The following is a 27237-nucleotide window of genomic DNA, read 5'->3' as shown; positions in this document are numbered from 1 at the left end:
AAGAAAATGGTGGGATATGAATCAAATAAAGAAAGAGCTCTCTAAGGGCCAAATTCTGCTTTCCTTAAATTGCACATAGCAGAGTTAAGTGTGATTGGTTCATTTCTTTCAATAGAAGCTCAGTGCCCCAGAAGATCTGGGCTGCGACACTCCAAGAAGTGGGGTTACAATGGACCTTTGCTGTCCTCAAATCCCCCACTGGGCCCCAAGGGAAATAAACGTGCCACGTGGAACACAGCTCTGTGTTCTGGGTGGCTGGTTGTCTGGCAGGGTAGACCTGCAAAGGGTTTCACAATACATACTATTACGTGCGAAGTGATTGCTCCCAAAATTTTGGAATCTGCCATGCTGGATGGAAGTGCAAGTCTCCTCTTAATTTTATAGAAATGCATATTAATGAGAAGAAAAAAGGTGCAAGGTGCAAGGAAAGGAATACTCTTGATGTATCTACGTAGCAGGCATCTGAGTATCACAGAAGCTTCAGGTGGTAGATGAAGTTATGTGAATCGCTTGAATTCATAACTGCATCCTGCCCTGTTACACAAAGCAGGCCAGACTACAATGACTTGGTGGAATTATCTCTGCCGCTGATCTTCTGACCTTTAGCCACACAGGCCCCACCCACTACACCTCTCTGCCCACAGCCTGTAATTACTCATCTTATGCAGGGCACTTTTACACAAAGGCTGGCATGTGAAAAGATTTCTTGGGCACATGAAGGTCTGCTCAGTGATCTGACTGCAGTATATTAGACCGATTCATTTTCAGCCATTCTTGTTCAGTGAAAATAATAATAATTATTATTATTATTATTATTATTAAAACATTTTTATGCCGCCCCATTCGCCAAAGCCTCGGGGCGGCTTACAACAACAAATTAGATCCATTAGATAAATAAAAATTAAAATATATACATTAGAATAAATATATATATATATACACACAATATAAAATAAGCCGCCCTGGCCAGATAAAATTCAATAATATTAACATTTAAAATGCTGCTTAAATAAAAAGGTCTTCGCCTGGCGCCGAAAAACAAATAACGACGAATAAAATTACTCAGGGAGGTTGGTGTCCTGTGCAGGGGCAGGAATCCCTTTCCCACTGAAGTGGGATGATGCCATATGGGCATCCTAAGCGCATGCTGCAATTGATCCTTTCACTGCCATCACTCCCATGTCTTCCTACGGCAGGCAGTGCGGCATCCTCCCTCCACGGAGCCCTGCCAATGCCTGCTTTATTTATTCATTTAAAGTTTTTATATGTCGTCCCACTACTAAAAGTCTCTGGATGGCTTACAAAACTGCTGCACAAGCCAGTCAGATCACTGGACAGTCACACGGCTGATGTAAGTTATGTGTGGTTCTGCCTCTTTCGTGCCTTCTGCGGCGCAGTGAAATTACTCTACAGCAGGGGTCCTGAAACTTTTTAAACAGGGGGCCAGTTCACTGTCCCTCAGACTGTTGTGGGGGTGGAGACTATAGTCTGAAAAAATATGCATGAATTCCTATGCACACTGCACATTAAAATTACTTAAAATCAAAATAAATTTTAAAAATAATGTAAATTAAAATAAATTAAAAATTGGTCAAATTTTTTAAAAATAATTTAAAAATGCTTGCTCTGCTCGCCTGGGCTGCAGCAGAAGCCCAAGATGAGAAGGGGAAGAGCATGTCTATATTCAAGGGACAGAGCTACAATGTCCGCTATCGTGATGGGGGGAGCGGGAAGATGGGCGTGATCGTGCTGCGGGGGAAGACGGGCGTGATCTTGCTTGTGCAAGGAAGGTGGGCACGATCGCAGCCATCTCCCCGCCCTACAGCACGACCGCGATCGTGGTCATCTCCCCACTGAGTGCACCTGTGCCGGCTCAGCGCTTCCGGACTCGCTCGGAGATCGTTTTCCCCAAGCGAGTCCCAAAGCTCTGAGGCGGGCCAGGTAAATCAGCGTGGCAGGCCGGATCTGGCCTGCGAGCCACAGTTTGAGGACCCATCCTCTACACCGTACCCCCTGCAGCAGAGCTTGTGGACACTTCTCCGCGGGAGCCTGAGACAGTACTAGGCCTAGTGTAAGTCTTAAGCACGAGTTGGAACTTATGACCAAATCCTAGTGGCTTACAATTAGAGCGACCCGTTTTTTGTTGGCAATACCATTAATAATACCCTCTCCAAGAAAGTACGTGCCCATGCTTTTCCTTGTTATTTTATTGATGACAATAATTTATTTACCACCTTTCCACAGGAATCGTGGCTCACAGTTTAAAAAGTTCAAACTGCAGAACGACAATGAAAACAAATGGTACAATTGTAACAATAGCAGCAGTTTAAATCCATTAAATGAAGTGGAATTTAACTCAAAGCATGTTGGAATAAGGGACAGAATATGTAGGCCATACCATCCTTGTGTGCACAGGAGCAAGGTCTGTATGAAAAGCTGATACACAAAGCTCTGATAGTTAAGTACCTGAGTAGTACTGAGAGTAGGCTAGATGCATGCAGTTCTTAGAAAAACTGCCTTTCCTTTCTCCATAAAGAGACCACTTCTGTTCTTGTTTATCGACCTGCTTCTCACTGACAATACCCTGCCCCATTCCATAGCATCAATCTTTACAAATCATTCAATGTTGAAATTAAACAGCCCTTGCTTCCTTCTTACATGCGTCTATCACTCTGTCCGTGTGGAGGGTGATGGCTTGAAGAGGAGTGCGTCCCACCTCCATGGAGGCCCTCCACATCGTCACAAGACCGGGGTGCAGGCAGCAGAATCACAGCCTCCAGATATAACTTATTGAGGAAAGACAAGACTAGGCAAAAGCGCCCCAACACCAGACTCCACCCACAGAGAGGTGTTCTACGAGTGGGGCTGTTCAGCCTGCAGTTCACAGATAGCCCCACAAGCGGAAATCCATCAAGGCAGTGATGACAGCAACTTGAGGGGGCCCCAAGCCAAGGCACAGGAGAAGACAGCCTTGGATCTGGACTGGAGCCTAGAGCTGGTATAGGAAGAGTCCCTTCCATTTTGATCAACAGAGTGGAACCTGCACCATAAGGGGAACTGGGAGGCAATCTACCATCTGCCTTGGCTAATGAGTGCCAGCATAGCTTTGGACCAAATGGTAGGTCTGCCACCACTCCTCCTGTCACAAAACCCACTTTGGATTGCACTGCACGATCGGGTGCTCAGCTTGTCCATTGCATAGCATCCGAGTGGGCCTCATGGTTGTCTGGATTTTGCTTGGCTTCAACCTCATTCTAAAAGTTGCTCCTTTTGTCTCAGGTCCAGCTAGCCATTCTTGCCATCTGCACTGCCCACCACTGGAACACGGGTCCTGAGAGGTTCTCCGAGCTTGGATTTGGCCCTTGGGCTTAAAACGGTTCAAAAACCCTCCTCCAGAGAAGCAGATTTTGGCTGTGGTAAATACAGCACTGAAATGGCATAGGTGGCGAGAACTAGTCTAGTACAGGAGATGCACTAAAAAGTTCTATCAATTCTCCCTTCCCTTGGCTTACCTTCTTGTCATTTTTGAGCCAGAGGGCTTTAAAACCCATCACCCAAGAGGAATATAAACCATTGCAAAGATTTGTGCAAGATGACGTCCAGTATGACATAGATTAATTTGATTCCAAGTAGATCATACTTCCACAAGAAATGTATATTACTTTATATTTTTTAAAAAATTTATAAACTGCACTATTAGTCCTACATAGGACTATTTAGTGATCGCCCCAATGTCTCCTGTTGCACAGCCAGAGAAAACAAGCTGATGCCTCTTACATAAGTCCTGTGTGGTATTCTGCAGGAGCTTGGGGTCTCGGGTCGCATCAAGGCAGCCAGCTTGCATCATCTCTCTGATCCAAAAGTAGGGCTGTGTGCCCATGGCAAGCGTCTGCTTTGCACACGTAGCGGCCACGAACTATGCCAGCCATGTGTGCCCATGATCGGGCATCCTAAGAGCATCTTTGCAGTATGGAGAAATCTTGCAAGAAGCTGGGAAGCTGAATGCTGTCCTGTGTCACATGAGAGAGCAACAGCACTTTCCTGGATAGTCTGTGGTATATACTTCATTCTCATTGCCATAAATGTAGAAGGAATAGAGTTTCTCTTTCCATTCATATTCAACCTTTGTGGTTGGCACCAACTCAACTGTTTGCTTCTGCAAAAGAGAAAAAAAATATGTACACACACACAGAGAGGGGGGCGGGGGAGGGAGAGCATGGTCCCATCTGGGGCCTATTGGATGTTTAGGGCTGCAAGTCCCATCATCCCCAGCCAGCACGAAATCTGATGGGGAACAGTATTAGAGTTAATGCTGTTTATCTCCATCTTCTGCTTAACCTCTAGATATGTGAAAATGTCACAAAACGATGTAAGTCTCCAGTGATTTAGTCCAAAAGAAACAGAACATGGAGTTAACACTCACACCCCTGGGTAGGTTTGGGATTCAGTGGGTGTAACAGTACTAAAAAGTGTATCAGAAAAATGTCTGTCTCACACAGCAAGTCTATTTCTGTCTTTTAAAAGGAACTTTCAAGTCCAGGACCATAAGCTAGCATTAAGGTCAGTTTTAAGATTTGGCTATTAAGATCAGTTAGACTGGCATGCCCCGGAAACAGAGCCCTCTCAGTGGTGGTCACCAAATGATGGAAATCCTTCCAGTTGACTTGCTTCTTTTCCCTTCAATACAGATGTTTAGTAAGATGTAATGACCTTCCTATTTGTTTCTGCCTTGAACTGAATACAAAATCAGGCATGGTTATTTGGAATAGCTTTTTCAAAATTATGTGTATTTCAGATGTTGCTACGACACACTTTGTGTAACTTGCCTTGCTGCTTTTTGTATGTCACTTAGTGAGGGCCTGGAAGCTTGGCTGGAAGATCACCTACCTCTCATCACTCAACGGCGTGAAGGTCTCCTTCTCTTGCTACTTTTGACTATTACCTCCCACAAGTGACATGGATTCTTATTTGGATATACAGTCTGCTTATATTGACAAAATTTTAAAGGGAAATGTTAGTTCCCCCCCCCTACAACTTTCTGTCCTTCCCCCTATATTTTCCCTATCCCAGGTTAATGATTACAGTACATTGATATATTTTACTACAGGAACTCCCTTTTTGCTTTTTCTTCCAAATAAAAAAGTATTTTTAATAAGGAAAAGAAAGTCTGCATCCCTGTCTTAAATCCACAGCCTATTTGATAGATATTTTCTCCTTGCCAGTACTATAAATATTCAACACATAGGTAATAATGTTGAGGTATGCAAAATTCTTCATAAAAGAAAGAAAAGGAATCTGGTGGGTTGCCCATGTATTTAAAGTTCCCCTCCCCAGCCACTTATGACAACTTGTTTTGAAAAATAAGCCTTAGATTATTATGTAAAGAAAATCCTTTGGATGATCAAACCCCGCTCCCTAGTCCGCTATTTTAAGAATCCATTTGCTCCATTTGGCACCTACCTGTCTCACAACTCGATGCAAGCTTTGTGAGGAGAACTGCATTTTGTGCTGGGCAATGCATGCGCGTGAATAATCATCAACTGATGGCTCTGGAAAATCAACTATAGGAAATACCTGGAGTACAGATAAAGGCAAGGTAAAGTTACACACCATCCCACAATGTATTTTTAAACATTTGAGAGTAAACAAAAAGTGCTTGCTGTTTTAAGATGATTTTACAAATTAGCAGGCAGGATTTCTGTACCATTAATACAAACAGCCAGTGTGCCATAGTGTTGGATTGTGACTTGGGAGACCCGAGTTCTAGCCTGTTCTTGGCCATGAGGCTCATGGACCAATCACTGAATCTCAGCCTAGCCTACCTCATAGGGTTGTTCTAAGGATAAAAAGGAGAGGAAGAGGAGGATTGTACAGACCTCCTTGGGCTCCTAGCAGGAAGAACAGGAGATAAAGTAAATGAGGAAAATAAATACTTTTGCAGAAGCAATGTTTGCAATTGCTGCTTCTCCTGTCACAATGGTTCAAGGGTGAGGTATGAAACACCCTTTCCATACAGTGTTCAAAGGTCTGGATGAACCTGTCTTCCCAAGTGCATAGGGCAGGAAGCTCAAAAGCAAGCACTCTTCCTATGCAGGGTGCAGCAAAAGATCAACAATACATTAGTACAGAAACTTTCCATGCTCTTTAAAAAATAAGGAAGAACGGAAAAGGAAATCCTGCCTTCTTTCTAGTTTTACCAGGAAGAAATTAACTTTTTAAAGTTTTGAGCTAGTAGGCCCATGGAAATTACTTCTATACATTCCCAAAGTCCCAAAGTATCCAAATATCTGTATTAGTTTCCAAATGTTGCTAATAATTCCAGTGGGATGGTTAAGTGTTCCACATCACATTGAAATGCAGTTCTGAGCTGCTTTTTTGTTTGCACCAGTGGCTGCATAGCACAGGGTGTAAGAATAACATTGTATAGTACACATAAATATAATGGCGGTGAATACACACACATGCATGCACTCACAAGCACGTGTGTGTGTGCGTGCGTGCGCGCACACACACACACACACACAGAGTGGGGTATTATTGTTGATAATTGTGTTACCGAGGTATGTTCATCACAAAATATTTCTTTTCCAGCCACATCCTGAAAATGGTAATATGGAAGGCCACAATCCTTGTCTGCTATGTGTTCTAAAATATTGTTCCTCCTGTTGAAAGATGGAAATAAAGACACATTTGCATTCTTAAGACGCATGCTTGAGCATGGAGGGGGGAATGGATTTCCCTGCCCCACGCCTTCCTGCTGCCATGGAAAGCTCCCAAAGTCTGGGGAGTTCCCAACTCAGAAAGAGGAAAAGGAAGACAACGCAGTGTGCCGCTGGCCAGGCGGGGAGGAGGAAAGGCTTGGATCTACTTGATCCAAGGACATTTCAGCCGTTGTTTCCACCCCCAGCAAGGTAAGTCAGCCAGAGAATTCAGAAGCCCATCTAGCAAAAGCACTTAAACTGGAGAAGGGGGGCTCTAAGAAAGGCCTGGCTGTTCCTTCCTTGCCGGCCTCTTGCCAACAGTAGAAAGGGCTCTGAAATTGAGCCCTCCATCATTTCATTGTTTTTTTGAGAAAGTATAAGATGAGATTATGATCTTACCAAGCAAAGATAAGGAGTTTCAAATTGCAGTGTATTCATTACTTTTTGAAATCCCTGTTTTCCAAAAGTTTTCCAAAACAGGAAATCTCTTATCCTATATGAGTACTTTTGCTAGACTATACTTCTGAAGCAAGTTTAATTAATGGAAGTTGTGTTTGTTGATCACATTTTTATTTATACAAATGCAGCATCAGGTTAAAAAGTATCATACATTTTTTTAAAAAAAATCAGGCTACTAATGCTTCTGAGCTTATATGCAAGGCTGCGCTAAGACTAGCCCAGGGAAAAGGGAAGGCCTGTTTTGAAAAGTCAGGCCAAATTGGTGCTGATGGATGATAGTTCCATTAGCTCAGGTATTTCCAGACCAACACTGAATGCCAGAAAAAGGAAGAGCAGGGGAGTCGTAGTAAAAGCATGCTCTGAGGAGGGGAGTCTTGCACTGTACTTCTCTTTTTACCCTAACCATGTGTCTCTCCTTCTAACAGTACTGGGAGTAGTCAGTTGGATGGATTTTCACGGGGACTGCAGTGGAAGGTTTAAATCTTCCCTCCCCAGTCCTGCTATTAATACTGACTGGCATTTAGTGCCATGTAGTTTGGCTCAGAGATGAACATGGGAAAACCATTTCCTCCCTGAAATCTGTATCTGCTGACTGTAAGTGTTGCTCTTCTGCATAGGCTCTTTTTGGTTGCTCGCCCCTACATGGAAGTTGTACCCTCTGACCTAATAACTTAAACCCAATAATGCTGGTGTAGCCTGCACGTATCCAACAAGTGTAATTAGAAGCATTGTCTTCCCAATGGTTGAGCTCTGGCTCCAGAGAAGCCATTTCATGAAGATCTTTTTCGTGTATCCCAGCTTTCCCATTTCATACTCCAACTGTGTCTAGATCTAGTGTGTGGCAGGGCAGCGGGGTTAGAGTTGGACTAGGACTGAGAAGACCCAGGTTTAAATGAGAATGAGGACAAGAAAAAATGAGCCCTCTTGGGTGCAAGGCCAGAAGCAGGGTCTGCAGAACCACTCTACATGTTTTCCCCTTTCATGGGACTAACATGCAGAGGGGGCTTACAACCTTCTTCCTTTGCTTTTTCAACTTACCAGGTGATTGTGAGTTCAGTATGAAATAGCACGATGCCCTTCCCAGAGCAACGGCAACACTTTCGCCACCCAGTGGTATGGCAACTGAAGCAACTACAGGAGGAGAGGGGGAAGAGAAAGGAAAAAAACACCAAGAAACAATTGTGTAAATGCTAAATGTTGGGATCATATCAGTCTTTGTTTTGCAGATGAGTAATCTTTATAAAGATTAATCGTGCAAGCCCATGGTCACTGGGATGGCATCTTAGGACCCATAAGAAGAGAGCCAACCTTGGATTTTAGTCTCTGCTCAGACACTGTGGAAATCTACACCATAGTTTATTTCCACTTTTGGAATCTCCAACATTGGAAAGAGGGGAGTAGAAACAAGCATACCAGGGACGGGTGTGGGTACACGTTAGGGGAGGATATGGATCCAGATGGTCCACAACGCACCAGACATGCTTCCAAATTGAATGTTGATTTACAACAGTACTTGAGCTGGTGTAGACTCCAGCATTAGTTTTCTGCACAAGAGGTAAGATTAAGGCAAGACTAATTTAAAAATTTTATTTATTTATTTATTTATTTATTAAAACATTTTTATGCTGCCCCATTTGCCGAAGCCTCGGGGCGGCTTACATCACTAAGTTAAATAATAATAATATAAATTAAAATATAAATATTAAATTAAAAATACAACAATACAGTATAAAATAAGCCGCCCTGGCCAGATAAAATCCAATAATATTAACAGTTAAAATGCCGCTTGAATAAAAAGGTCTTCACCTGGCGCCGAAAAGCAAATAACGACGGCGCCAGGCAGACCTCTCTGGGGAGCGTGTTCCATAACTTAGGCGCCACCGCAGAGAAAGCCCTCCTCCGAGCACCCACCCTCCTAATTTCTTTCACGGAGGGTTCCCGGAGAAGGGCCTCCCCCGCCAATCTCAAGGGGTGGCTGGGCATATATGGATGCAAGCGCTCCTTCAGGTAACCAGGACCCAAGCCATTTAGGGCTTTATAGGTCATCACCAACACCTTGAATTGGGCCCAGACTTCAATGGGAAGCCAGTGAAGCTGACGGAGAACGGGAGTCATGTGAACACAACGCCCAGTCCCCGTCAGCAGCCTGGCAGCTCTATTTTGAACCAATTGAAGTATCCGGACTGTCTTCAAGGGTAGCCCCACGTAGAACACGTTACAGAAGTCGAGACGGGAAGTCTCGATACAAAGTAATCAATACAATCAAACCTCTTCACATTTTCAGTTTACCTTCTGTAAAATAAAATATTGATACAGATGATCTACCCTCACAAGGGAGTTATGTGAGGAGAGTGAAGCGGAAAAATCCATGGCAGATGTTGGTTAAAGGTAAAGTAAAGGTTTCCCCTTGACATTAAAGTCCAGTCATGCCTGACTCTAGGGGGTGGTGCTCATCTCCGTTTCCTAGCCGAGGGAGCCAGCATTTGTCCGCAGACGGTCTCCGTGGTCATGTGGCCGGCATGACTAAACACTGAGGTGCATGGAAGGCTGTTACCTTCCCACCGAAGTGGTACCTTTTTATCTACTTGCATTTGTATGCTTTCGAACAGCAAGGTTGGCAGGAGCTGGGACAGAGTACGGGAGCTCACCCCCATCTGCGGATTTAAACTGTCGACCTTTCAATCAACCAACACAGCAGTACAGCAGTTTAAACCACTGTGCCACCTGCATCCCTAGATGTTGGTTAGATCTCAACATATAAAAGAACTGATCACAGTTTTTCCTTGCTGAGAAACTGAGGAAGCAGGTGACAATTCAATACATGCCTGTTATATAAACTATTACTAAAATAAAACCAAAGATTTGGTTGGCAGTACAGTTTATCATTATCCACTTACCGAATGTTTCCTGAACCGGTACACCGTAAACAAATGTTGTCATCTGCTAGCAAACTTGTTCCAGTACCATCACAAGCTGAACAGATTTTCTACATTTGAAGAAGTAAAATATAAATAATTTCTGCTATTTTCTAATGTATACTTTAGGTTCAAGTGTCTTTTCAAAACACAAAGTGAACAAAATAAAATGAAAGTAAGTACATAAAGTAGATTATATAAATATAACCTGATTGTAGTTATATAATTTATAATATATATTCTATAAAACAAATCAATTTTCAAAGTGGATAAAATGGTTAAACCTGACTTATATAAATGATATCTCTTCAAAAACAAGGCTTGGGGACTTGCATTCCTCTGAGATTTTTGACCTAAGACTCCCATCTTGTGGTGGACATGAAAAGGACTGTCTGACCTATAAGGCAAACTTGGAGGAGGAAGGGGGGCATTCTCATGGATGGAGAAGGAGGGGACCAGAAAGGCAAGGTTGCAAGTTATATTGAGCCGCCGCCCCCGCCCAGTTCCTTCCCTCCCCTTGCAAAGTGCCCTTGCAAGAAGAGCTTATATGTCTGTCACGCAAAATCTGCAGGGCAGGGGAGCAGAGAGGAGAAAGTCACTTCTGCCACCCATTCGGCCCTGCTCTATACATATGGAAATCTTGATGTCCAGAGGCTTCTGATTACTAAAGATGCAGTCAATAGGGCTCTGCCCTTAATATAAACAAGTACCAAAACCTAATTTGAAGCAAACTGAATTGCCAAGAAACTGACCAGTAGGTTAGGTTAGGTTAGGTTTTCCTTTAAAAAAAGAAGTCAAACGTTGGTCACAAATTTCCTTTGCAACACAGCAATAAAATAAATCATGAGTCATGATCAAAGACCTGCTTTGTACATAATGCTAACTCTTTATGCATTTATTTTCTGTACTGCCAATATTCTAATACAGCAATATTCTAAGCTGTCTGGGCAGTTGACAACAGTTTCTCAAAGTACAATAAAAAGACATGGGATAAAAATACAGTTACAATAAAATAAAGTATAAAATTCCAATATATAAGCTTGAAAATTGTTTAAATGTCTAAAGCCATTTCAATAAAACTAGACTAATTAAAACAGCAGACATAACCCTTTCTATGCTATTAAATGCCTGAAAATAGAGGGTAGTTTCAATCTGATACTAAAAAGATGGCAATATTGATGTCAGATGGGCCTCAGTGGGGAGATCATTCCATAATTGGGGAGCCACCACCGAGACTGCCCTCCTCCTTGTTGCTCTTTCTGGGCATCCTCTGAAGTTGGTAGTCAGAGCAAGGCCCCAGATATAGATCATGTGTTCCAGGTAGATGGAGGCTGAGGGTGGTGCTCCATTCAGTATGGTGTTCTTAAGCCATGAAGGGCTTTAAAAATTAAAACAAGTATCTTGAAGTAGGCTCAGAAGCATATAGGCAGGCAATACAAGTGGGCCAGAGATGGCATTATATGTTGGACCTACTGGAACCTGTTAGACATCTGGCTGCTGCACTGTGTATTTACTGCAGAGTCTGAACTATCTTCAAGGGCAGCCCCACACAGATTAGCAGTAGTCTAAATCCTCAGGGGCACATGGCTGACCAATGAATAGGAGTGAGCCATACTGCAATAATCCACAGAGATCCCCACTTGTACATTTCAAAATGCCTTTCAAAAAACAAACATTCACTTGTTTACTTGTTTTGCATTCCCAAGAGGCTTTTCTACACTAGGCATCATCCTGCACTCTTCATTCCTCATTCATGGTTGTTTACTGGCTCTTGAAACAACAAACATGACCCTGTGTTTAACCTCTATGTTTAACCAGCACCTTCAGTGAGCTTGCTTGCTTGTTGTCTCTCTTTCTCTCTCATTTTCTCTCTCTCTCATTCTCACTCTCACTCCCCACAAGGGAAAATGCAGCATTTAATTGTAAAAGAAAGTATGATTTCCTGTGTGTTTTTGTGTATTCTGCTACACCACGTCTCACAGAAGTTGTGTAGTGGAAAAACAGGAAAGGGAACACTCAGATCTCAATTCTGCAGTGAAACCAAATGCAGACAGGGCCAATTGGCAGCCTCATGTAGAAAGCTCCAGGAAATTTAGGGCACCGTGTCATATGGTTTCTTTTATGAATTCTTATGTATCCATTTTCTACATTAAATTGTGCAGAAGGCAAATGGACTTGAATTCAGCATCACAAAAGCAGAATGCACTCAACAGGGCTTCCCCTTTCTCTTCTCCCACTGAAGCCCTCCCAGATCTGCTCTGGAGGGTGTCCCAATCTTCCAGAAAAGATTTGGGAGTGCAGAAGTGGATGCAGGAGGAGGGGAAAACCATTTTGACAATAGTTGCCATTCCGTTGGTCGGTGGTCAATGTTGGATGCAGCGCATGGAAAAGAATGATCATAAAATACCTTGCCAGTTCCTTTACAAGTTTGGCACAAAACTGTACCACGTCCTTTACAATTTGAGCAAATCTGAAATCAAAACAAAAAATTAAGTGTTAACTAAAACATTTGGAAATGATCTGGAAAGCTTCTGTCATGGAGAACCAAACACAAAGTCAGAAAAGCAAAAATTATTCCAATACAAAGAGCAAAGCATTACAGAAAACAGCTTTTTCGAAATATAAGCCCAATGTTATATTTAGAATTTTTACTACTGTGCGAATTTTTACTACTGTGCTTAAATTGACAATCAATATCCCAGCTAATGGGAGAGATCTGCAAACCGACTGAACAATCCTTTCCAGCACTTGTTTTATTCCTGCAACGTTGACATGGGTGTTTTATTCTAGTCTAACATTATAAAAAGTCTACATGGGAGTCAACCCATGTCCTCTCCTCTCCTCTCATGACAGAATTCCCCTAAACTACAGGTACCATGTCTATTTAATTTAGCAGGATGCCCTCCTTATGGGGAATATAAAAAGCGTATCAAAAAGAACATACATTCCCACAAAATAAAATCTCTTCTTCCTTAGGTCAGAGACCTCTTGATGTGAACTCTGGATATTCCTGATGTGAACTCTTGATTTCTATCTTTTACAAAATCCCAGAAATGCTATAATAAAATCATTAGGAATACTGAGAACAGTGAGGTTGATAGGACGAGGTTCATAGGAACATTCCATTTTCAACAATATACGGAAATCCATTGCAAGGAAGTATAAGGCTTAATTCACAGGTGGTTCCATGTAAAGGAGCTTATTTTCCATTTAAATCAATGGCAGATAAACACTTCACTGGGCACTTAATATCAAATCAGCTGACTCTACAGTGAAATCCTATGTATGTTTGATCAGAAATATATCCCACTGAATGCAGTCGACCTTAGTCCCAAGGATGTATGTACAAGACTGAAGCCATAAGCAGGTCTCATTGGGTCAGTTGACCTAGGATATTGCATAGGAAAGAGAGGCATTTAAATTAATTTTTCTGCCTGCCTGAACACAGTCACCAAGTGCAAAAATAGCCTGGCTTTGTTCTTCTGGGTGGATACAAAACCATTTCTCATGGCAGCTACCCTATTCAGTTGATATGCATACAGCAAACTATATAAAGCAGTCGAAACAACTTCTTGCCATTACTGAAGTATTATTTCAAGGTTTCAAGCAGTAAAAACAGCATTCTCTGCCAAGAGCTGAAACCAGGGAAAGAAGCAAATTAACATCAGACCTCAAGTTATGGTTTGTTTCAGAGAATTCAAAATAAATATATTCAAATAGGGGGACAACAATATATGCAAAGCTGAGCCAAAAACCATCACACATTTTCCAGTTTTCCAGCTAACAACACCTAGCGTACCTTTATGTTTGGGGATGGCACAAAATACTTAAAGATGGCCTCCATTTCATAAGCTGCCTAACAGTTTCCTTTCATCAAAGAAAGGAGGGGGGCTCCCCCTCTGGCAGTTCTTGCACCCTTGGCCAGGCCCCACTGCCCCATGCCTGCTGCTGGAAGAATGCCAACAGTGCTGGAACTCAGTGGGCCACAGGGTGTATGTGCCTTGTTCCCTAGTAGAAATGGGCTCTGGTCTAACAGCTGCCTGGGGAGCCCAGTTCTGCTGGAAAAGTATGGGTGTAATGTTTTCATATGCCTTGTTTCCTACTAGAGCCACCATGATGCCACTGCTGACTACTTCCAGAGGTGCTGCTCTCTGCTTCAGTATAAACAAAGCACTGTATACTCATAAACCTGGAACTTGGAAGCCACCGTTAGTCCCAGCGTGCATTTACGGACCCACTTCTCCCACACCCCGCCTCATATATTTGCACAGTGGTGGGCCTGCTGCTATGACCCACCTTATGCCCAAGCCATGACCCAGTCGTGGAGTCCACCCACCAGGTGAAATCGGTTCCACAATGAATTCACTTCACACACCAGTTTCATATACAGCTCTAGCCTTAGAGGACTTGAAAAGTAGAAGGAGAGGGTACCTACAAGAGCAGGTCATGTTTGCATGGGTTGCTTTACCTCTACTGAGTATGAGTGAGGCACCGGGAGATGCATTTCACAGTCTGTAAACAGTGGGGGTGGATCTACCATTATTTCCCATCGGTCAGGTGGTGGTACAGAAGCAGAAGAGTCTATAAATTCACCTGGAGGACAAAAAACCCACCACAAAATTAGTCAGAGGAGTAATGAGCCCTGAGCTAAATGGCAAAATAGTACGTTCACATTACCTGCAATGATTCCCTTCTCTTACACCAAGTATAAGTGACTATTAGTAAAACACCAACAGCCTAAAGGTAGAATGACTGTTTAGCTTTCAAAACGGAACAAGGGTCTGCCCTACCATTAGACAGGCTGAAATGGTTCGCTGCAGGCAGCAGAAGCTCAGTGATATGGGGAACTCTGTGTCCCAGGAAACCTGCCCTGAGCCCCCTAAACTGGACTGATACATTCCAATGAGCTGCACAATGCTACCCCGTTGCCATTATTAATAGTAATATTCAGCTGCAAGCCCAGAAAGCCAACGTGTCCTTTGACTCAGGCAGCAAAATGTCTTGGGACAGCCCTGTTCAAACAATTGGTATGTATCTTCCATACAGCTTCTCAGAGGATTTGCAAGTTTTCAGGCCTTCTAGGTTGCTTCTTCAGATATTGTTCCCCTGTGAGGATCTTCTGCCTACAACAGCCTTGGCGGGAGCATGTTCCCTCCTGTTGGAACTTGGAGGCAGTATCTGGCTGGCACAAGCCAGCAGGGCTGCAGAAGTGCTGGCTGATGCACCATGCAATCTCCTCCACACTTAGGATTGTTCCGGTCTGTCGTTACAGTTGTGAGTCTGTTTTGTTGTTTTAACACCATCATTGTTGGCTGTACCATTGACTGAATGTAGAGAGGCAGGAAATCCATTCAAATAAAAGGCAATCCAATTATTATTTTCGGGAGCATACCACATCATTGAATCAAATAAGTACCATTTTTTATTCTCTGTTGTTAGCGCTCACTGAAGGACCAAGTCTGCTTATGGAATTAAGGATCCTGCAGTTTAGGTTCCTCAGAATAACGTGAAATTCTATTTTTAAACAGATCTGTGACATTATCTTTTTCTTTGTTATTATGTGCTGCTGTCTCCGACTTAGTGATGGTATGTATGAAAGCCCCCAGAATGTCCTATCCATGACATCCGTATTCAGCTTTTGTAAAAGCAAGGCTGTGACTTCCTTCATTTGCTCCCTCCAAAGAAGAATATAAACAATCCTTTCTGATCCTGAAAGGAAGGACTTTCCAAACTCTTACATTCCATGCTGAGGATAAACAAATTTAATTGTGTCTTTTTCTATATGAGGAAGTATGACTACTGCCAGAAACTCTTTACAAGTTCACATCTGCTGCTAGAATTAGAAGTAAAAAATCCCCCATTTTCTCAACTGGAAAATGGGCAAGAATTAGGTTCAGTGATATGGAGCAGCCAGGCCTCACAGGGACATAGGACCAGCATTTTTAAAAAGCCACCCCCAACCCAGCCTCCCTGTCTCTTCGGATCTTAGCTGCAATCCTTGAAGATGGATTTTCTTAGCATCAATATATTATTATGCACTTTATTTTGGGCTGGTTAATCCTTGCACAGGAAAAAAAGAGTTTTATAGAAGGCCCATTCCTGGGGGAAAAAACATTTCTGGATTTGACAGGAGTTTGGGTGTCTCTCAAGGTTGTAATTATGGAGGCTGCCATAATGAGTACTGCACTCTAAAAATTACCACAACCCTGCTGATTGGGTCAGGTATATTTAATTGCATGTTGAGCTTCCCTCCCTTCCACAGCCCCATTGCAAGGACTTCAGAGCAGCATACAGATCACAATTTTTAGAAAGGCTCTGAGAAAATGACTGAGCCAAGGTCCCTGAATGAGTTTTATGGCTTCTGGGCATTTGAACTCAGGTCTTTCCTGTTCTAGTCTAAAACTCTTAAGCTATGGCTCTCCAGCACTTTCCAGGGGTCACAGAATCTTTTGGATGTCCAAGTCCAAGGCTAGAAAGTCATGCCCCCTCCTCAGCAGGTGCCGTGGGAAGAACCAGACTGCTTTTTCAAGGTCAGAAAAGCAATCTCAGAGAGGGCTGGGGCAGGGAAGGGACCAGTTCTACCCTGGCTCTCTTTCTTTCTCATGCTCATTTCTGGCCTAGGAAGCAAGGCAAGGCAAGATCAAGTCCACAGACACTCAGAAACACTAGTGGGCCCCTTCTTCACACAGAATTATTCTCACACAAATTACATAAAGCCTGCAAGTGCCATGCGTGAAAGCAGAACACCACGTGCAGCAGGCACATGGGCAGTGGGTGGAGCATGCATGAACCAGTCTTGCCGGTTACACCTGCACAACGTCTCATTTGCTGCAGATGCCTCACAAACACTTAGTGGAAGTCAGACTTAGGGCAAGAGAAAGTGGGCTGGGGTCTGGCAAGCCAAGCTAAGAAAATACAGTAATATTTGCATTATGTTTTATACTACTCTTTTTATTTATTTATGTAAGCCGTCCTGAGGCTCTGCGAAAGGACGGCATATAAACATTCTAAATAAATAAATAAATAAATCCAAGAGAGTCCCACCCCCAAATCAGCTTAGTCACATGCTGCTAGCACCTTGGCCACTTTCCCTTACCCACTAAAGCACAGCAGTCAGATAGCCAGAATCTGCCGCCCGGCTGCTTTCCGGGACAAAAGGAGTGCAGAGGGCTTGGGCGGCCACATGGGTGCATCTGGATGATTATGGGCAACCTGACTGACGTGCACCCTTTAAAGTACACATTGCTTGGTTGCTGGAAGGGTGCCAGAAGGTAGCCCCTCTGAGATAAGAAGGCTTGATCCAGCTTTCTTCTTGCTCATCTGCAACTCACCATTATAAACCCCACTGACCAAGAATGTCTCTCTCATTTCAGTGAAAGTCTCCAGGCGATACTGAAAACAGAAAACAACAGATACGTTTTTAAAAATCATAAAAGAAGGTGACACAAAGCAGCAGTGATCCTATGAACAAAACCAGCCACTCCTGCAATGTGGAGGGGTGGTCTTCACAGCCGCCCTTCTCAACTTCAGGACTGTGTGGATCCAAGTTTTAACTGGAGCCAGAACTCAGAAAAGCAAAGCCCCAAACTTTGCCCTGGAATGTTGCAAAACTCAGCTGTAAAGCTTGTAATGTGAAGCAGCCACAGACAGGTGCTGGGCTACTACAGATTATTTATTTATTACCTTTCAGTATTGCTGAATAATTTCTGGACCATTCATAAGAATTTTATATTAGTTTCCTTCACTGCTACATGACTAGGAAAAGTGCCCCTGCACTTCTCAGTTGTGTACCAATGGTGTGGGAGGGAGAAATCTTGCCACAGTGGTTGATCTTGGCTTCTAGCTCCATGCCTTCTCCCTTTTTAGTGAACCTATTCAGCTACAGCACTACAAGCAGCCTAAAACCAGGACACCATCAATTATAACCTCTTTCCCTCAGCAGAAAACAAAATCCAAGAATAGCACTGCTGACTTTATGTCTGTGTGTATGAGAAAAAGAGAAAGAATGTGTCCCATACGAAAGAGGGGACATGCACTGGAGGCTTATATCGTGCTCATATTAAAAAAAAAAAAAATAGAAACAGACAACTAGAAGCCAATAAGCTCTTAAAGCAAAACCACTAATCTAGCATTAGATTCATAGGGAAAAACACAGTGTCAAGACCAAGGAATGTGAGCTTAATGGATTTCATGGCTGCTTCCAATCTGATTATCAGAATTTGGCCAATTCTGGGGTGGAGGAGGGGGGTCACAGACTTCTGTCTCTAAGATAGACCATAATTATTGAAATTAATAAATTTTGCATTACTGAAATTAGCACTAATAGGCACTCAAAAACTACATGGCTGTGGTATGATTTATGCAGAGTTGGCTAATGTGAACAAATTATGATTTGTGTAAAAATAGAATTAGCACAAATTGTCTGATGCTGCATAAATCATGATAGAGTCATGTGGTTTTCAAGTGCTTATTTGCAGAAATAATGTACACTTTTCAGTTCATCTTAGAGAGAATTTGAGTTGATACCACTTGTACCACAGCAAGTCAGCACTGGTACGGGGTCTACAAACTGGAATAAGGGGAAAGTTCAGCTTTCAAGTTGCCTTTTAGTCCAGCCTATACCTTTGAAAATATCTCAAATTTCCTTTCCCACCGCATTCATCTTGCTACACACGATTTCTATCTCTTCCAGAAGCTGAATGCATCACATTCCAAAGTCAGGAACAGAGATTTCCAGCCATGAAGGAATATTAATTTTGTTATTTTGTTAAGGCCCTGACTACCATTAGTTTTCTGGTTATGGACCCAGTTACAATAACCGAGATAACCAAATTCATAACACTATTTCTATTTTGACAAAGAAAAGGATGTCAGCAAACCCAGGAAGATAATGGACCTGAGAAGGGTAGTTTCTCAGGACTTAAATTGTGTAACTGCTCACAGATCAAAGCTGTTTCCAGCACCAGGTCTGAGCCCTGCACCATATGTAATAATTCACAAAACTTGCAAGTGAACTTTGCAAAACCTGAGAGTACTATTTATTGACCTAGTCCCATATCATCTACTCCAACTTTCCCTCAAGAATGGATGCAATTATCTGATCCTGGATATATTTATTTATATCCTGCTTTTTTCATTTAAGGAACTCAAGGTGGCTTACAGGTATCTCCTCCTCTCCTCAATCTTATCCCCATAACAACATTTCTGTAAGGCAGGCTGAGCTAAAAGCTGCTACCCAGTGAGCTCCTTGGCTGAGTGGGGACAAGAACCCAGGCCGCCTGAGTCCCAGTTCCACACTCTTAATGGCACACCACACCAGCTCTCACTTTTACATGTCTTTACTCATACTGCTGCTCTGTTCCATTTCTGTATCAATTCACCAATTAAAGTACCTTCATCTCAAAATTTGTATTTAAATATTCGTTTTTCTTCCAAGTCCTTATTTAAATGTCAGCATTTTTCTCTTAGAAGATAGATTTTTGCTCAAAATATGTATTTCAATGTGCATTTCAACGCATTTACACTGCAAAGAGTTGCAGCATCACCTTTGCAGAAGTGTGGAATCATGTCCTAATGTACCTGCAGGAGCTCCTGATTAGATCCTGCCATACAGGGATTTGCCGTGCTTGAATGCTTCAGGTATCCCTGCTGGCATTTGCTTTACAGGTTCTCAGCCACAGGCATCCTTACCATTGTCCGCTACCTGATCTGTGTCTACAAGCAATGCCCAGGATTGAATCTGGAAATTTCTGCAAGCAAAGCAGGGGTTCTGTGCCCTAGCCCAGGCTCCCCCTCCGCCTTGATGCGAGTCCATCCTCCAAGCAAAGCAGAGCCCTTCCATCTCTCATTTAGGAAATAAGCAGCAGACCGTGAAACCACTTCCATGGCACTCTATGGAGCACCTGCGGATTGTTCCCAGATGATGAAATTAATTCCAGGACAGATGTCTCGACCCCCCTATTTCTAGCTGAGGTACGTACTCTGTATATGTTGAGAGGAGTGATACTCTGGACATTCATGTGCTTGGCTGGGGCGATCCTATAACAGCACTTGCTGGCAGCGTAGCGTCGAAAGGCTTTTTTAACATCATCCTCCGAAACAGAGGGGATGCTGAGAAAGGAAACAGAAACATACCTCATTAGTAATTGCAACAAATGCTTCATGTGAGACTCCTGATATTCAGAGCCTTTAAACATCCTATTTATAATTAAATCCGGAAGGCTATGAGGGCTGCTTTTCCACAGTGCATTATTCCCTTCATGGGGGAAAAGGCATAAAACCTGCACATAGACCAGGCTGCTCACTACCTGCTTAGGGATGACACCTGGCCTGCTTTGAAAGAATGACACCTGTGCTCACGATGTTTCTGCTTGCACACATAAGTCCTGATCTTTACCAATAAAGGCCTGAATGACTTAAGGCCAAGGTGTCTGAAAGGCTCCCTGCTCCAAACATGCTGACTGCTAAAGTCGTTTTAGGAGACACTATTTAGTAGAGTCTCACCTTCTAAAGTAAGTAAGGTGGATGCATAGCAAGGCACAGCCCCTTTTCAATGACCTCTGAATCTTTTACTGCTGCCTTATACTAAATGATACCATTGGTCCAGCTAGTTAAGTAGTGTCTACACTGACTGGCAGTGACTTTTTATAATTCCCAGCAAAGGGCGCTTTCCTGGTCCTACTTGGAGAACATGCCAAGGATTAAACCTAGGATACTTTGTATGCAAGGTCAGCATTTGGAATATGCAAAAGAATACATTAAAGTGATGAAATTCTGACAGATTTTTTTCCCAGCTCCAGATTGCTTTCCTTCACCCCACTTAATCTGAGCCAGCATGCAGCATTCAGATTTCCATTTTTTAAAAGGACCACAATTTGTGCAAGTCTATTTAAAAAAACTAAGGAAATATACCCAAAAAATCATGCAAATTATGACCCATTTCCAAAACAAAAAAATTCAATAGTACAGGTGGAATATTTGTGGAATAATGAGGGGAGGTGAAAGACAGCAAAAATTCATTACCCAGTTTGTACAGTCATGGGAATTGAAACATAATAACTGAAAATAATAATAAATTTGATCTATGCAAATCATGTACTGCTAGCAGAAAACCTTTGTTTTCTAGTTCCAGTTTCAAACTAGACAGATTTGACAATGACAAGTTCTTTATGAGGTAGGGAATATGGCAAGCTAATGATAATGAAATGAACAAGACTATTTACCAAGGGAGTATGTTGTATTTACGCCTATCTAATGGATTCCTGAATGCAATAACACATTAAAAACAGTGCAAACCCATGTATACAAATATAAATCAGACCCCATTTGTGCAATTTACACAAATCACTAATTTGTGCAAAGGACATTACAAGCCTGCAGACTTTAGTTCTTAATGTGTGCAATGTGAGCCTGAAAAAAATCCGGCACAGTTTCTCAAACTCTGCAGAAGTCCTTTGGGTTCAGATGAAATGGATTTCTTATGTTGCATATCCCTAGCCACAGTTCTGCTACCCATTTACTAGGCCTGTTCCTAAGAAGCCTTAGAAAGAAGGTGAGAACATGGTTCTCTCCCTCCAGTCCTTACTGCATTTCAAGTGTTGCTTCTGTTTTTGTTCATTGTGTTTTGACTGCTGCTGTTATTTTAACTGTTCTTACTATCTCAGTGTAGGCACTACTGAGCTAGCTGGACCCATGGCCTCACTGCACATGGCAATCTGAGATCTGACATTCTATTAAGTGTTGCTTGATCTATATTGATAAAGTATTTTCAGTCCTACCTGTTAATCATCCTAATCCTGACTTATAAGGTAGCTAAGGATATAATATTACCATAAGATACCACCATAAAATACCAGGGAAGCTCTACATCTCCTGCTTTTATCAGAGCCCTGAGATCCACCAGTTGGAGCCTGGTGCATAGGACATACTAGAATTAAAATATAAGTTTTTAGCACCAGAAATTAACTGAGCTCACAGTTCATCCACACACAAGAATGCATTCCTGGTTACCACTGCCCCTCTCAGTTTTCTTCATTTCAGTTCCAATAATGTAGGAAGAGGGAGTCGGCTTGTTGTTTCCATTAGTAAGAAAAGCGGGAGTTAGAAAAACCTTGCTGATCTACTTCAAATCACCCACCAATTAACTAGAGTATCCCAATCTACTTCTGTCCATCCACACAATAAATCATGAGAGGTCTCAAGTAATTATGAGTCATCAGCTCATGGAAACACTAGCATAGATATCTTTTGTTCACATGCATTTTATGCTTGCTTTTACATGGAAGAGCATTCTGTGTAAGAAATGGATAGTTATACCAGGTCAAGAATTTAAAGAGCCAAGAAAATGGCCCCTAAATATTATCTGAGGGGCCGGGAGACTGCTCTGATTTCCCCTTCCAAGATCAAAGACAGTACTTCAAGCTTGTAAGAGAGTTGGAGAAATGACCCCCTTCTCCAATCCCATTGTTACTGGTGCAAAAAAGACCAAGCTGGCTGCTCTCAAGTGTGCAGGGAGGACACCAGGAAAAAAATCCTAACTGTCAGAGCAGTATGACAGTGGAATGAGTTGCCAAGAAATGTTGTGTGCTCTTCCACATGCAAGACATTTATGTTATAAGCTACCCAGAGAGCCTTACGGCTAATAGGGTTGCATATAAATTGAATTGATAAATGATTAATAACTAAATAAGGCAACACTGGACAGTCATCTGAGTGAGATAATGTGACTGGCATCCTGGACCAGCAGGGGATTAGACCCAATGCCCTTCTTGGCCCCTTCTGGCCTGACTATTCTATGAATGTATTAGGTCAGAAAAGCAACCCAGAAATGATGAGAAAGGGGCATTTGGAGTGCTGGCAGGGGAGGAGATTTGAAGGCCAGCATGCAAGGTACCCTGAGCCTTCTCCACCCTTCTCCTCTCCCCTGGAAGTTCCCCAACTAGCCAGACAAAAAGGCCCATCCAATATAAAATGCAAGGCAGGAGGATAAGGAGGCAAAAATCACCTCCACAGTTCCTGTCCCACACTGGATGATGACTGGAAGTCTCAGAGTTTCAGAGCTTCCAGTCACTGAGAACACACTTGATAGAATTGCACCCTAGGAGATTGCTAGGGCTAATTCATTTTGCCCAGCGGAAAATGCGGTAGCACATAATTAAGCTTACTAGTCAAGAATGGGAGTTAGCTTAGAATAAAGAGCCTTAAGATGAAGACTATGATTTCCTGGAGGAAAGCCAGCATAAATCTACTATTTTACCAGGAACAACTATGAGATGGATCGATTCCATAAAGGAAGCCACAGCTTTGAGAGCTGAGCAGGGCTGTTAAGGTCAAGACATTTGGAGGGCTTATACTCTTATAGTTTCTATAAGTCAGAGATGACTTGATTGCATGTAGCAACAACAAATGCCTACTTTCCTACTTATTTACTTCCAAAGTTGGCTACAAAGGTGAAAAACGGAAGTGACACAACTAGCTCTGAATGTTTTGGATTCCGGAATTCTGAATTTTTCTGTGACAGAAATAACTAAACTTATTGAATGACTGCATGTTATGTAGTATTTGTTTCCCTTTGTTGGAAAAAATGAACCAAGACAACCTATTTCTGGTTGAACACATATGAGAAAGAAATGCTTGCCATTGGATGTTAGTTAGGTTGGGATTTTATTCAGTGCTTCTAACTATCACCTTCACTAATAAGGTTGTCCTGTCAGCAGTTAATAAAGAGCTGGCTTACTTCCAGTTCCTTTGATCTGGAGGGGTCTCCTCATTTTCTTCCTCGGACAACTGCTCAGATGAGCCAGTCAAGGGTTCTTTTACTGCAAGGCAAGAAGAGACAGGATAGAAGCAGCCACTAGCAATTTTCCCTTTTTTATTTTTTTATCCCCCCCCCCCCCGCCCCAATTGTTCCAAAGACAGGAGAAATGAGCCAAGGCTGCTGCAGACTCTTCAGTAATGAGGGAAATATCTGTGTATGGGGAGCATCTATGCCATTAACAGCACAGTATGGCTGTGACTCTAGTCCTGTATTTGGGAACTCTGGTAAAAGGATCAGAGAGCAATAAAAAGGAGGACACTCCAGTCTCAGGATCATGAGGCAGGGAATGTACGGCAGCTGAATTATAGCGAGTTATAATAGTGGGAGGATCACCAGGCTTTTGGACCATCTACCTCTCCCCCTTCTCTCAACCAAAGCTACTGTGGTTTTCTGGCACATAATGCCTGAGCAGCAAACAGAAAGCCCTGTTTGAAGCAAACTGACCAGTCTTGTTTTATTGTCATCAGACTGGACAGAATACCCAGCACTGGCCTCCAAGGCTCTTAGGCCAGCAAGCTAGATCTGAAAAGTTGGACTGCAACCAGCTAATATTTAGGGTATGATGAATATGCATGTTTCTGACGCATGAATTGCTAGGAGGAAGAGCTGGAGTAAAGTGGATCCAGGGCTCCTACAGATGCAGTGACCCCATATGAGGATCTTGCCATGAGGTGGTGAACCCACCACCACCCCATTTTCATGAACTAAAGTCACTCATCTTTTGGCAGCTGTCAAATAGAACCAAAGAGGAAAATAAGCTTACAGTGCTCAGAGTGAGAACCTGGTGAATTTGCCAGCAGGCACTCTCCCTGCATCCAAGACTCCCATTCCCAACTGCAAGCACCCACAGTTGCACAAGTTTGAGTAAAAAGAATTAAAATCACAAAATCAAATTTAAAATATTTGGGAAAACTGCAGGGGGGAAGCTTGACAATTACAGGCAGTTCCTTCAAGATGCTAGTGGGGAACTTGAAGGTACTGTCTGTGGCTGAGAAAAGAGGGATCACAAAAGCGGGATCAAAAGCCATCACAAATTGAAAAAAGCCTCTGGGGAGTCTGAAACAGTTTGTGATTGTGCCAGAAATGAGAGCCAGCTGTCCTGGAGTGTGAGCCATTTGTGGCGAGGTGAGCACTGACCCACCCTTGCCAAGAGCAGAAAGCATTTGTTTCTTTTGCCAACCAAGTCAGCAGTCACATCTCAGTATCCATGATGGGATTCATTGCCTGGGGCTGGACTACATGACACTCCATAATGGATACAACAGCCCCTGGGCCTCAGACATACCATTCTGCAGGAATAGGCCCAGGCTCACATGACCCAACAACCCACTGTCAGTGGCAACCCATACCAGTTTGTAGTGTCATGCAAACCCTGCCACATCCATTTTAGAGTCACCATACAACAGAAATGAGAACAATTTATGCAAGAAATTTCCCTTGAAATCTGTTTGCGTAGAAGCCCTCATTTCAGTATATATTTTCATTATTACAGCAATTCTCATATGTTAAAACAAAAGCACCTTTAAATATGACTTCAATTTCCCTTCCATCCTACAAACACTAAGAAAGGTTTTTGTTGTTGCTGTTGCTTTTTCCCTTCCACAAAAGGAAAGCTGAAAATTATCTCACAATCTACCTCTTCGCTATTATTTATTTATTTATTTATTTATTAAAACATTTTTATGCCGCCCCATTCGCCGAAGCCTCGGGGCAGCTTACAACAAATTACAGCTTAGGAAATGGCAAAGGTGAAATGTCCAATGTTTCTGTGTATTTCAGTGAGTGCTTAAAGTGCAGAATGCCTGGAAATCTTCCCAGGTGAAATATTCAAGAAGAGAGAGAAAATGGAAAACTACTTTTTTTCTCTGCAATTTTTCTTATTTTTTGTTATTATTATGTACCCGGAGCCTTTAATAACTGTAGTTGCCATTGTCTGCCCCCTTTCCAGCTGAAACGTTGGGAGAAAGTTCCAACTAACAAATGACAAATTTCAATTTATACAGGCAGACTTTAACTGATGGTATTGCATGATCTTTGCAAAAATTAATAACCAACAACACGTGTGAATGTAAAAGTAGGAGGGAGAGAGGGAGGGACAGATTACCAGAATCTCCTGTGCTGCTCTCTTCTATAGATTCGTTTTCCATCGGCTCATATGGAGGTGCAGAGGCGCCTTCAAAGGGAGGCGAATCAGTAGATGCATCTACAACACAGAAAAGGGTCGCTGAAGCGATCAGTTGAAAAAAAACCGAGCTGCTCGGCCTTCCTAAGCGCCAGTCTGGTGGCTTCCCTTCATGTGATCTCAGAGAAGCTTGCAGGGCCTTTCCTGTCATCCTCCCATGGTTGCCCCATCCTTTTCAGTCGCCTCCACCCCTTTTCCCTGAAAATGCGGTGTTGTTTTTCTGTGACGAATAATGAACTCTGAGCTCGCCCCTACACTCTGCTGTTCTTCCCTCACAGCTGTGTCGCCTGCTATCTTTAGGGACAGAGGACGGGGGCGGTTGTGAGGTCGGCGGCGAAGAGGCACAGCCTCGCTTCGCACATCCGGCGCTGAGCCGGTCTCCCGCTGCGGCTCCATGCGGTTGCCGCGGCCCTTTCCTTTCCCTCTGCTCCCTGCTCTTTTTTGCACGGCCACCCCCACTGCAGCGCCAAACAGCTCTTGCGGGCAACCGGAAATCCTCGGTCTGCTCGACGTGGGGGCGAACGGGGCTCGGAGGGAGACGGGCGGGAGGAAGGGCAAATGGCATGCAAGGAGCTCGGGCCGCTGGAGGACTCTCCCGCTTTCCTGCCCCTTCGCTCCCCCGCCACCTCATCATGGCTTCTCGGTCTCTGTCACACACACACGAATTCACGCACCCCGTCTTGCAATGGCCTGCTGTCTCTTCTCAAGAGCCTTCTTAAGTACGGGACTCTATAGAAATTAAATAAATAAATGACAAAATAGCCCGCCCTCTCCCTTCTGAAAATATACAGTTCGCGGGGGGGGGGGGAGTTACGCCTTCCTGAGTGTCTTATTTGTCCTCAAGAAGCAACTAGCTGAACAGCGTGACTACTCTGAAGAGAACCAGAATATCTCTAATGGGAAAAGTCTGCAGAGGAGGTGGCTGTACTCGCTCGCTTTTAGATGGGTGGAGGGCATGTTAGCCGCAGCTGATGAGCCAGTCCAAATATTTCCAACTAATAAAGGTGCAGCTGGATAGAACTCCCAGCTGGGAAACGGTACAATATTAAAACATCGCCACAGCAATCCTACGTAAGGTGCATCTCCTCCCAAACACACACGTGTGGGAAAGGATCGGGGAAGGAGTGAGGGAAGCCGTTTATCGATTTACTGGCTTGACTTTAT

At 43.1% G+C, this 27237-nt stretch overlaps 1 protein-coding gene across 3 annotated transcripts in view; it reads right to left on the bottom strand.

The window, feature by feature from the left end:
* Nucleotides 1–2189: 2189 nt before the first annotated feature.
* Nucleotides 2190–27237, bottom strand: part of LOC123034494 (protein SSUH2 homolog) — a 36368-nt gene continuing 11320 nt past the window's right edge. For 2 of the 3 annotated variants that reach the window (XM_044451875.1, XM_044451873.1), the window contains 11 exons: nt 25996–26094; nt 23811–23892; nt 20056–20185; nt 17407–17467; nt 14544–14668; nt 12483–12545; nt 10058–10146; nt 8199–8291; nt 6557–6662; nt 5461–5574; nt 2190–4156 (listed from right to left, as the gene is read on the bottom strand). In XM_044451875.1, the coding sequence (XP_044307810.1) occupies nt 4016–4156; nt 5461–5574; nt 6557–6662; nt 8199–8291; nt 10058–10146; nt 12483–12545; nt 14544–14668; nt 17407–17467; nt 20056–20185; nt 23811–23892; nt 25996–26094 (1103 nt within the window). In that variant the 3' untranslated portion in view covers nt 2190–4015. Of the gene's footprint in view, nt 4157–5460; nt 5575–6556; nt 6663–8198; nt 8292–10057; nt 10147–12482; nt 12546–14543; nt 14669–17406; nt 17468–20055; nt 20186–23810; nt 23893–25995; nt 26725–27237 lie in introns of those variants that run through there. The other variant, XM_044451874.1, reaches the window with a different exon arrangement.

This window comes from Varanus komodoensis, unplaced genomic scaffold (genome assembly GCF_004798865.1).
Source record: "Varanus komodoensis strain SLA01 unplaced genomic scaffold, ASM479886v1 scaffold6_4, whole genome shotgun sequence".
NCBI lineage: Eukaryota > Metazoa > Chordata > Lepidosauria > Squamata > Varanidae > Varanus > Varanus komodoensis.
Note: the sequence above shows the minus strand (reverse complement) of the source record. Positions and strands in the feature narration are given on the sequence as shown.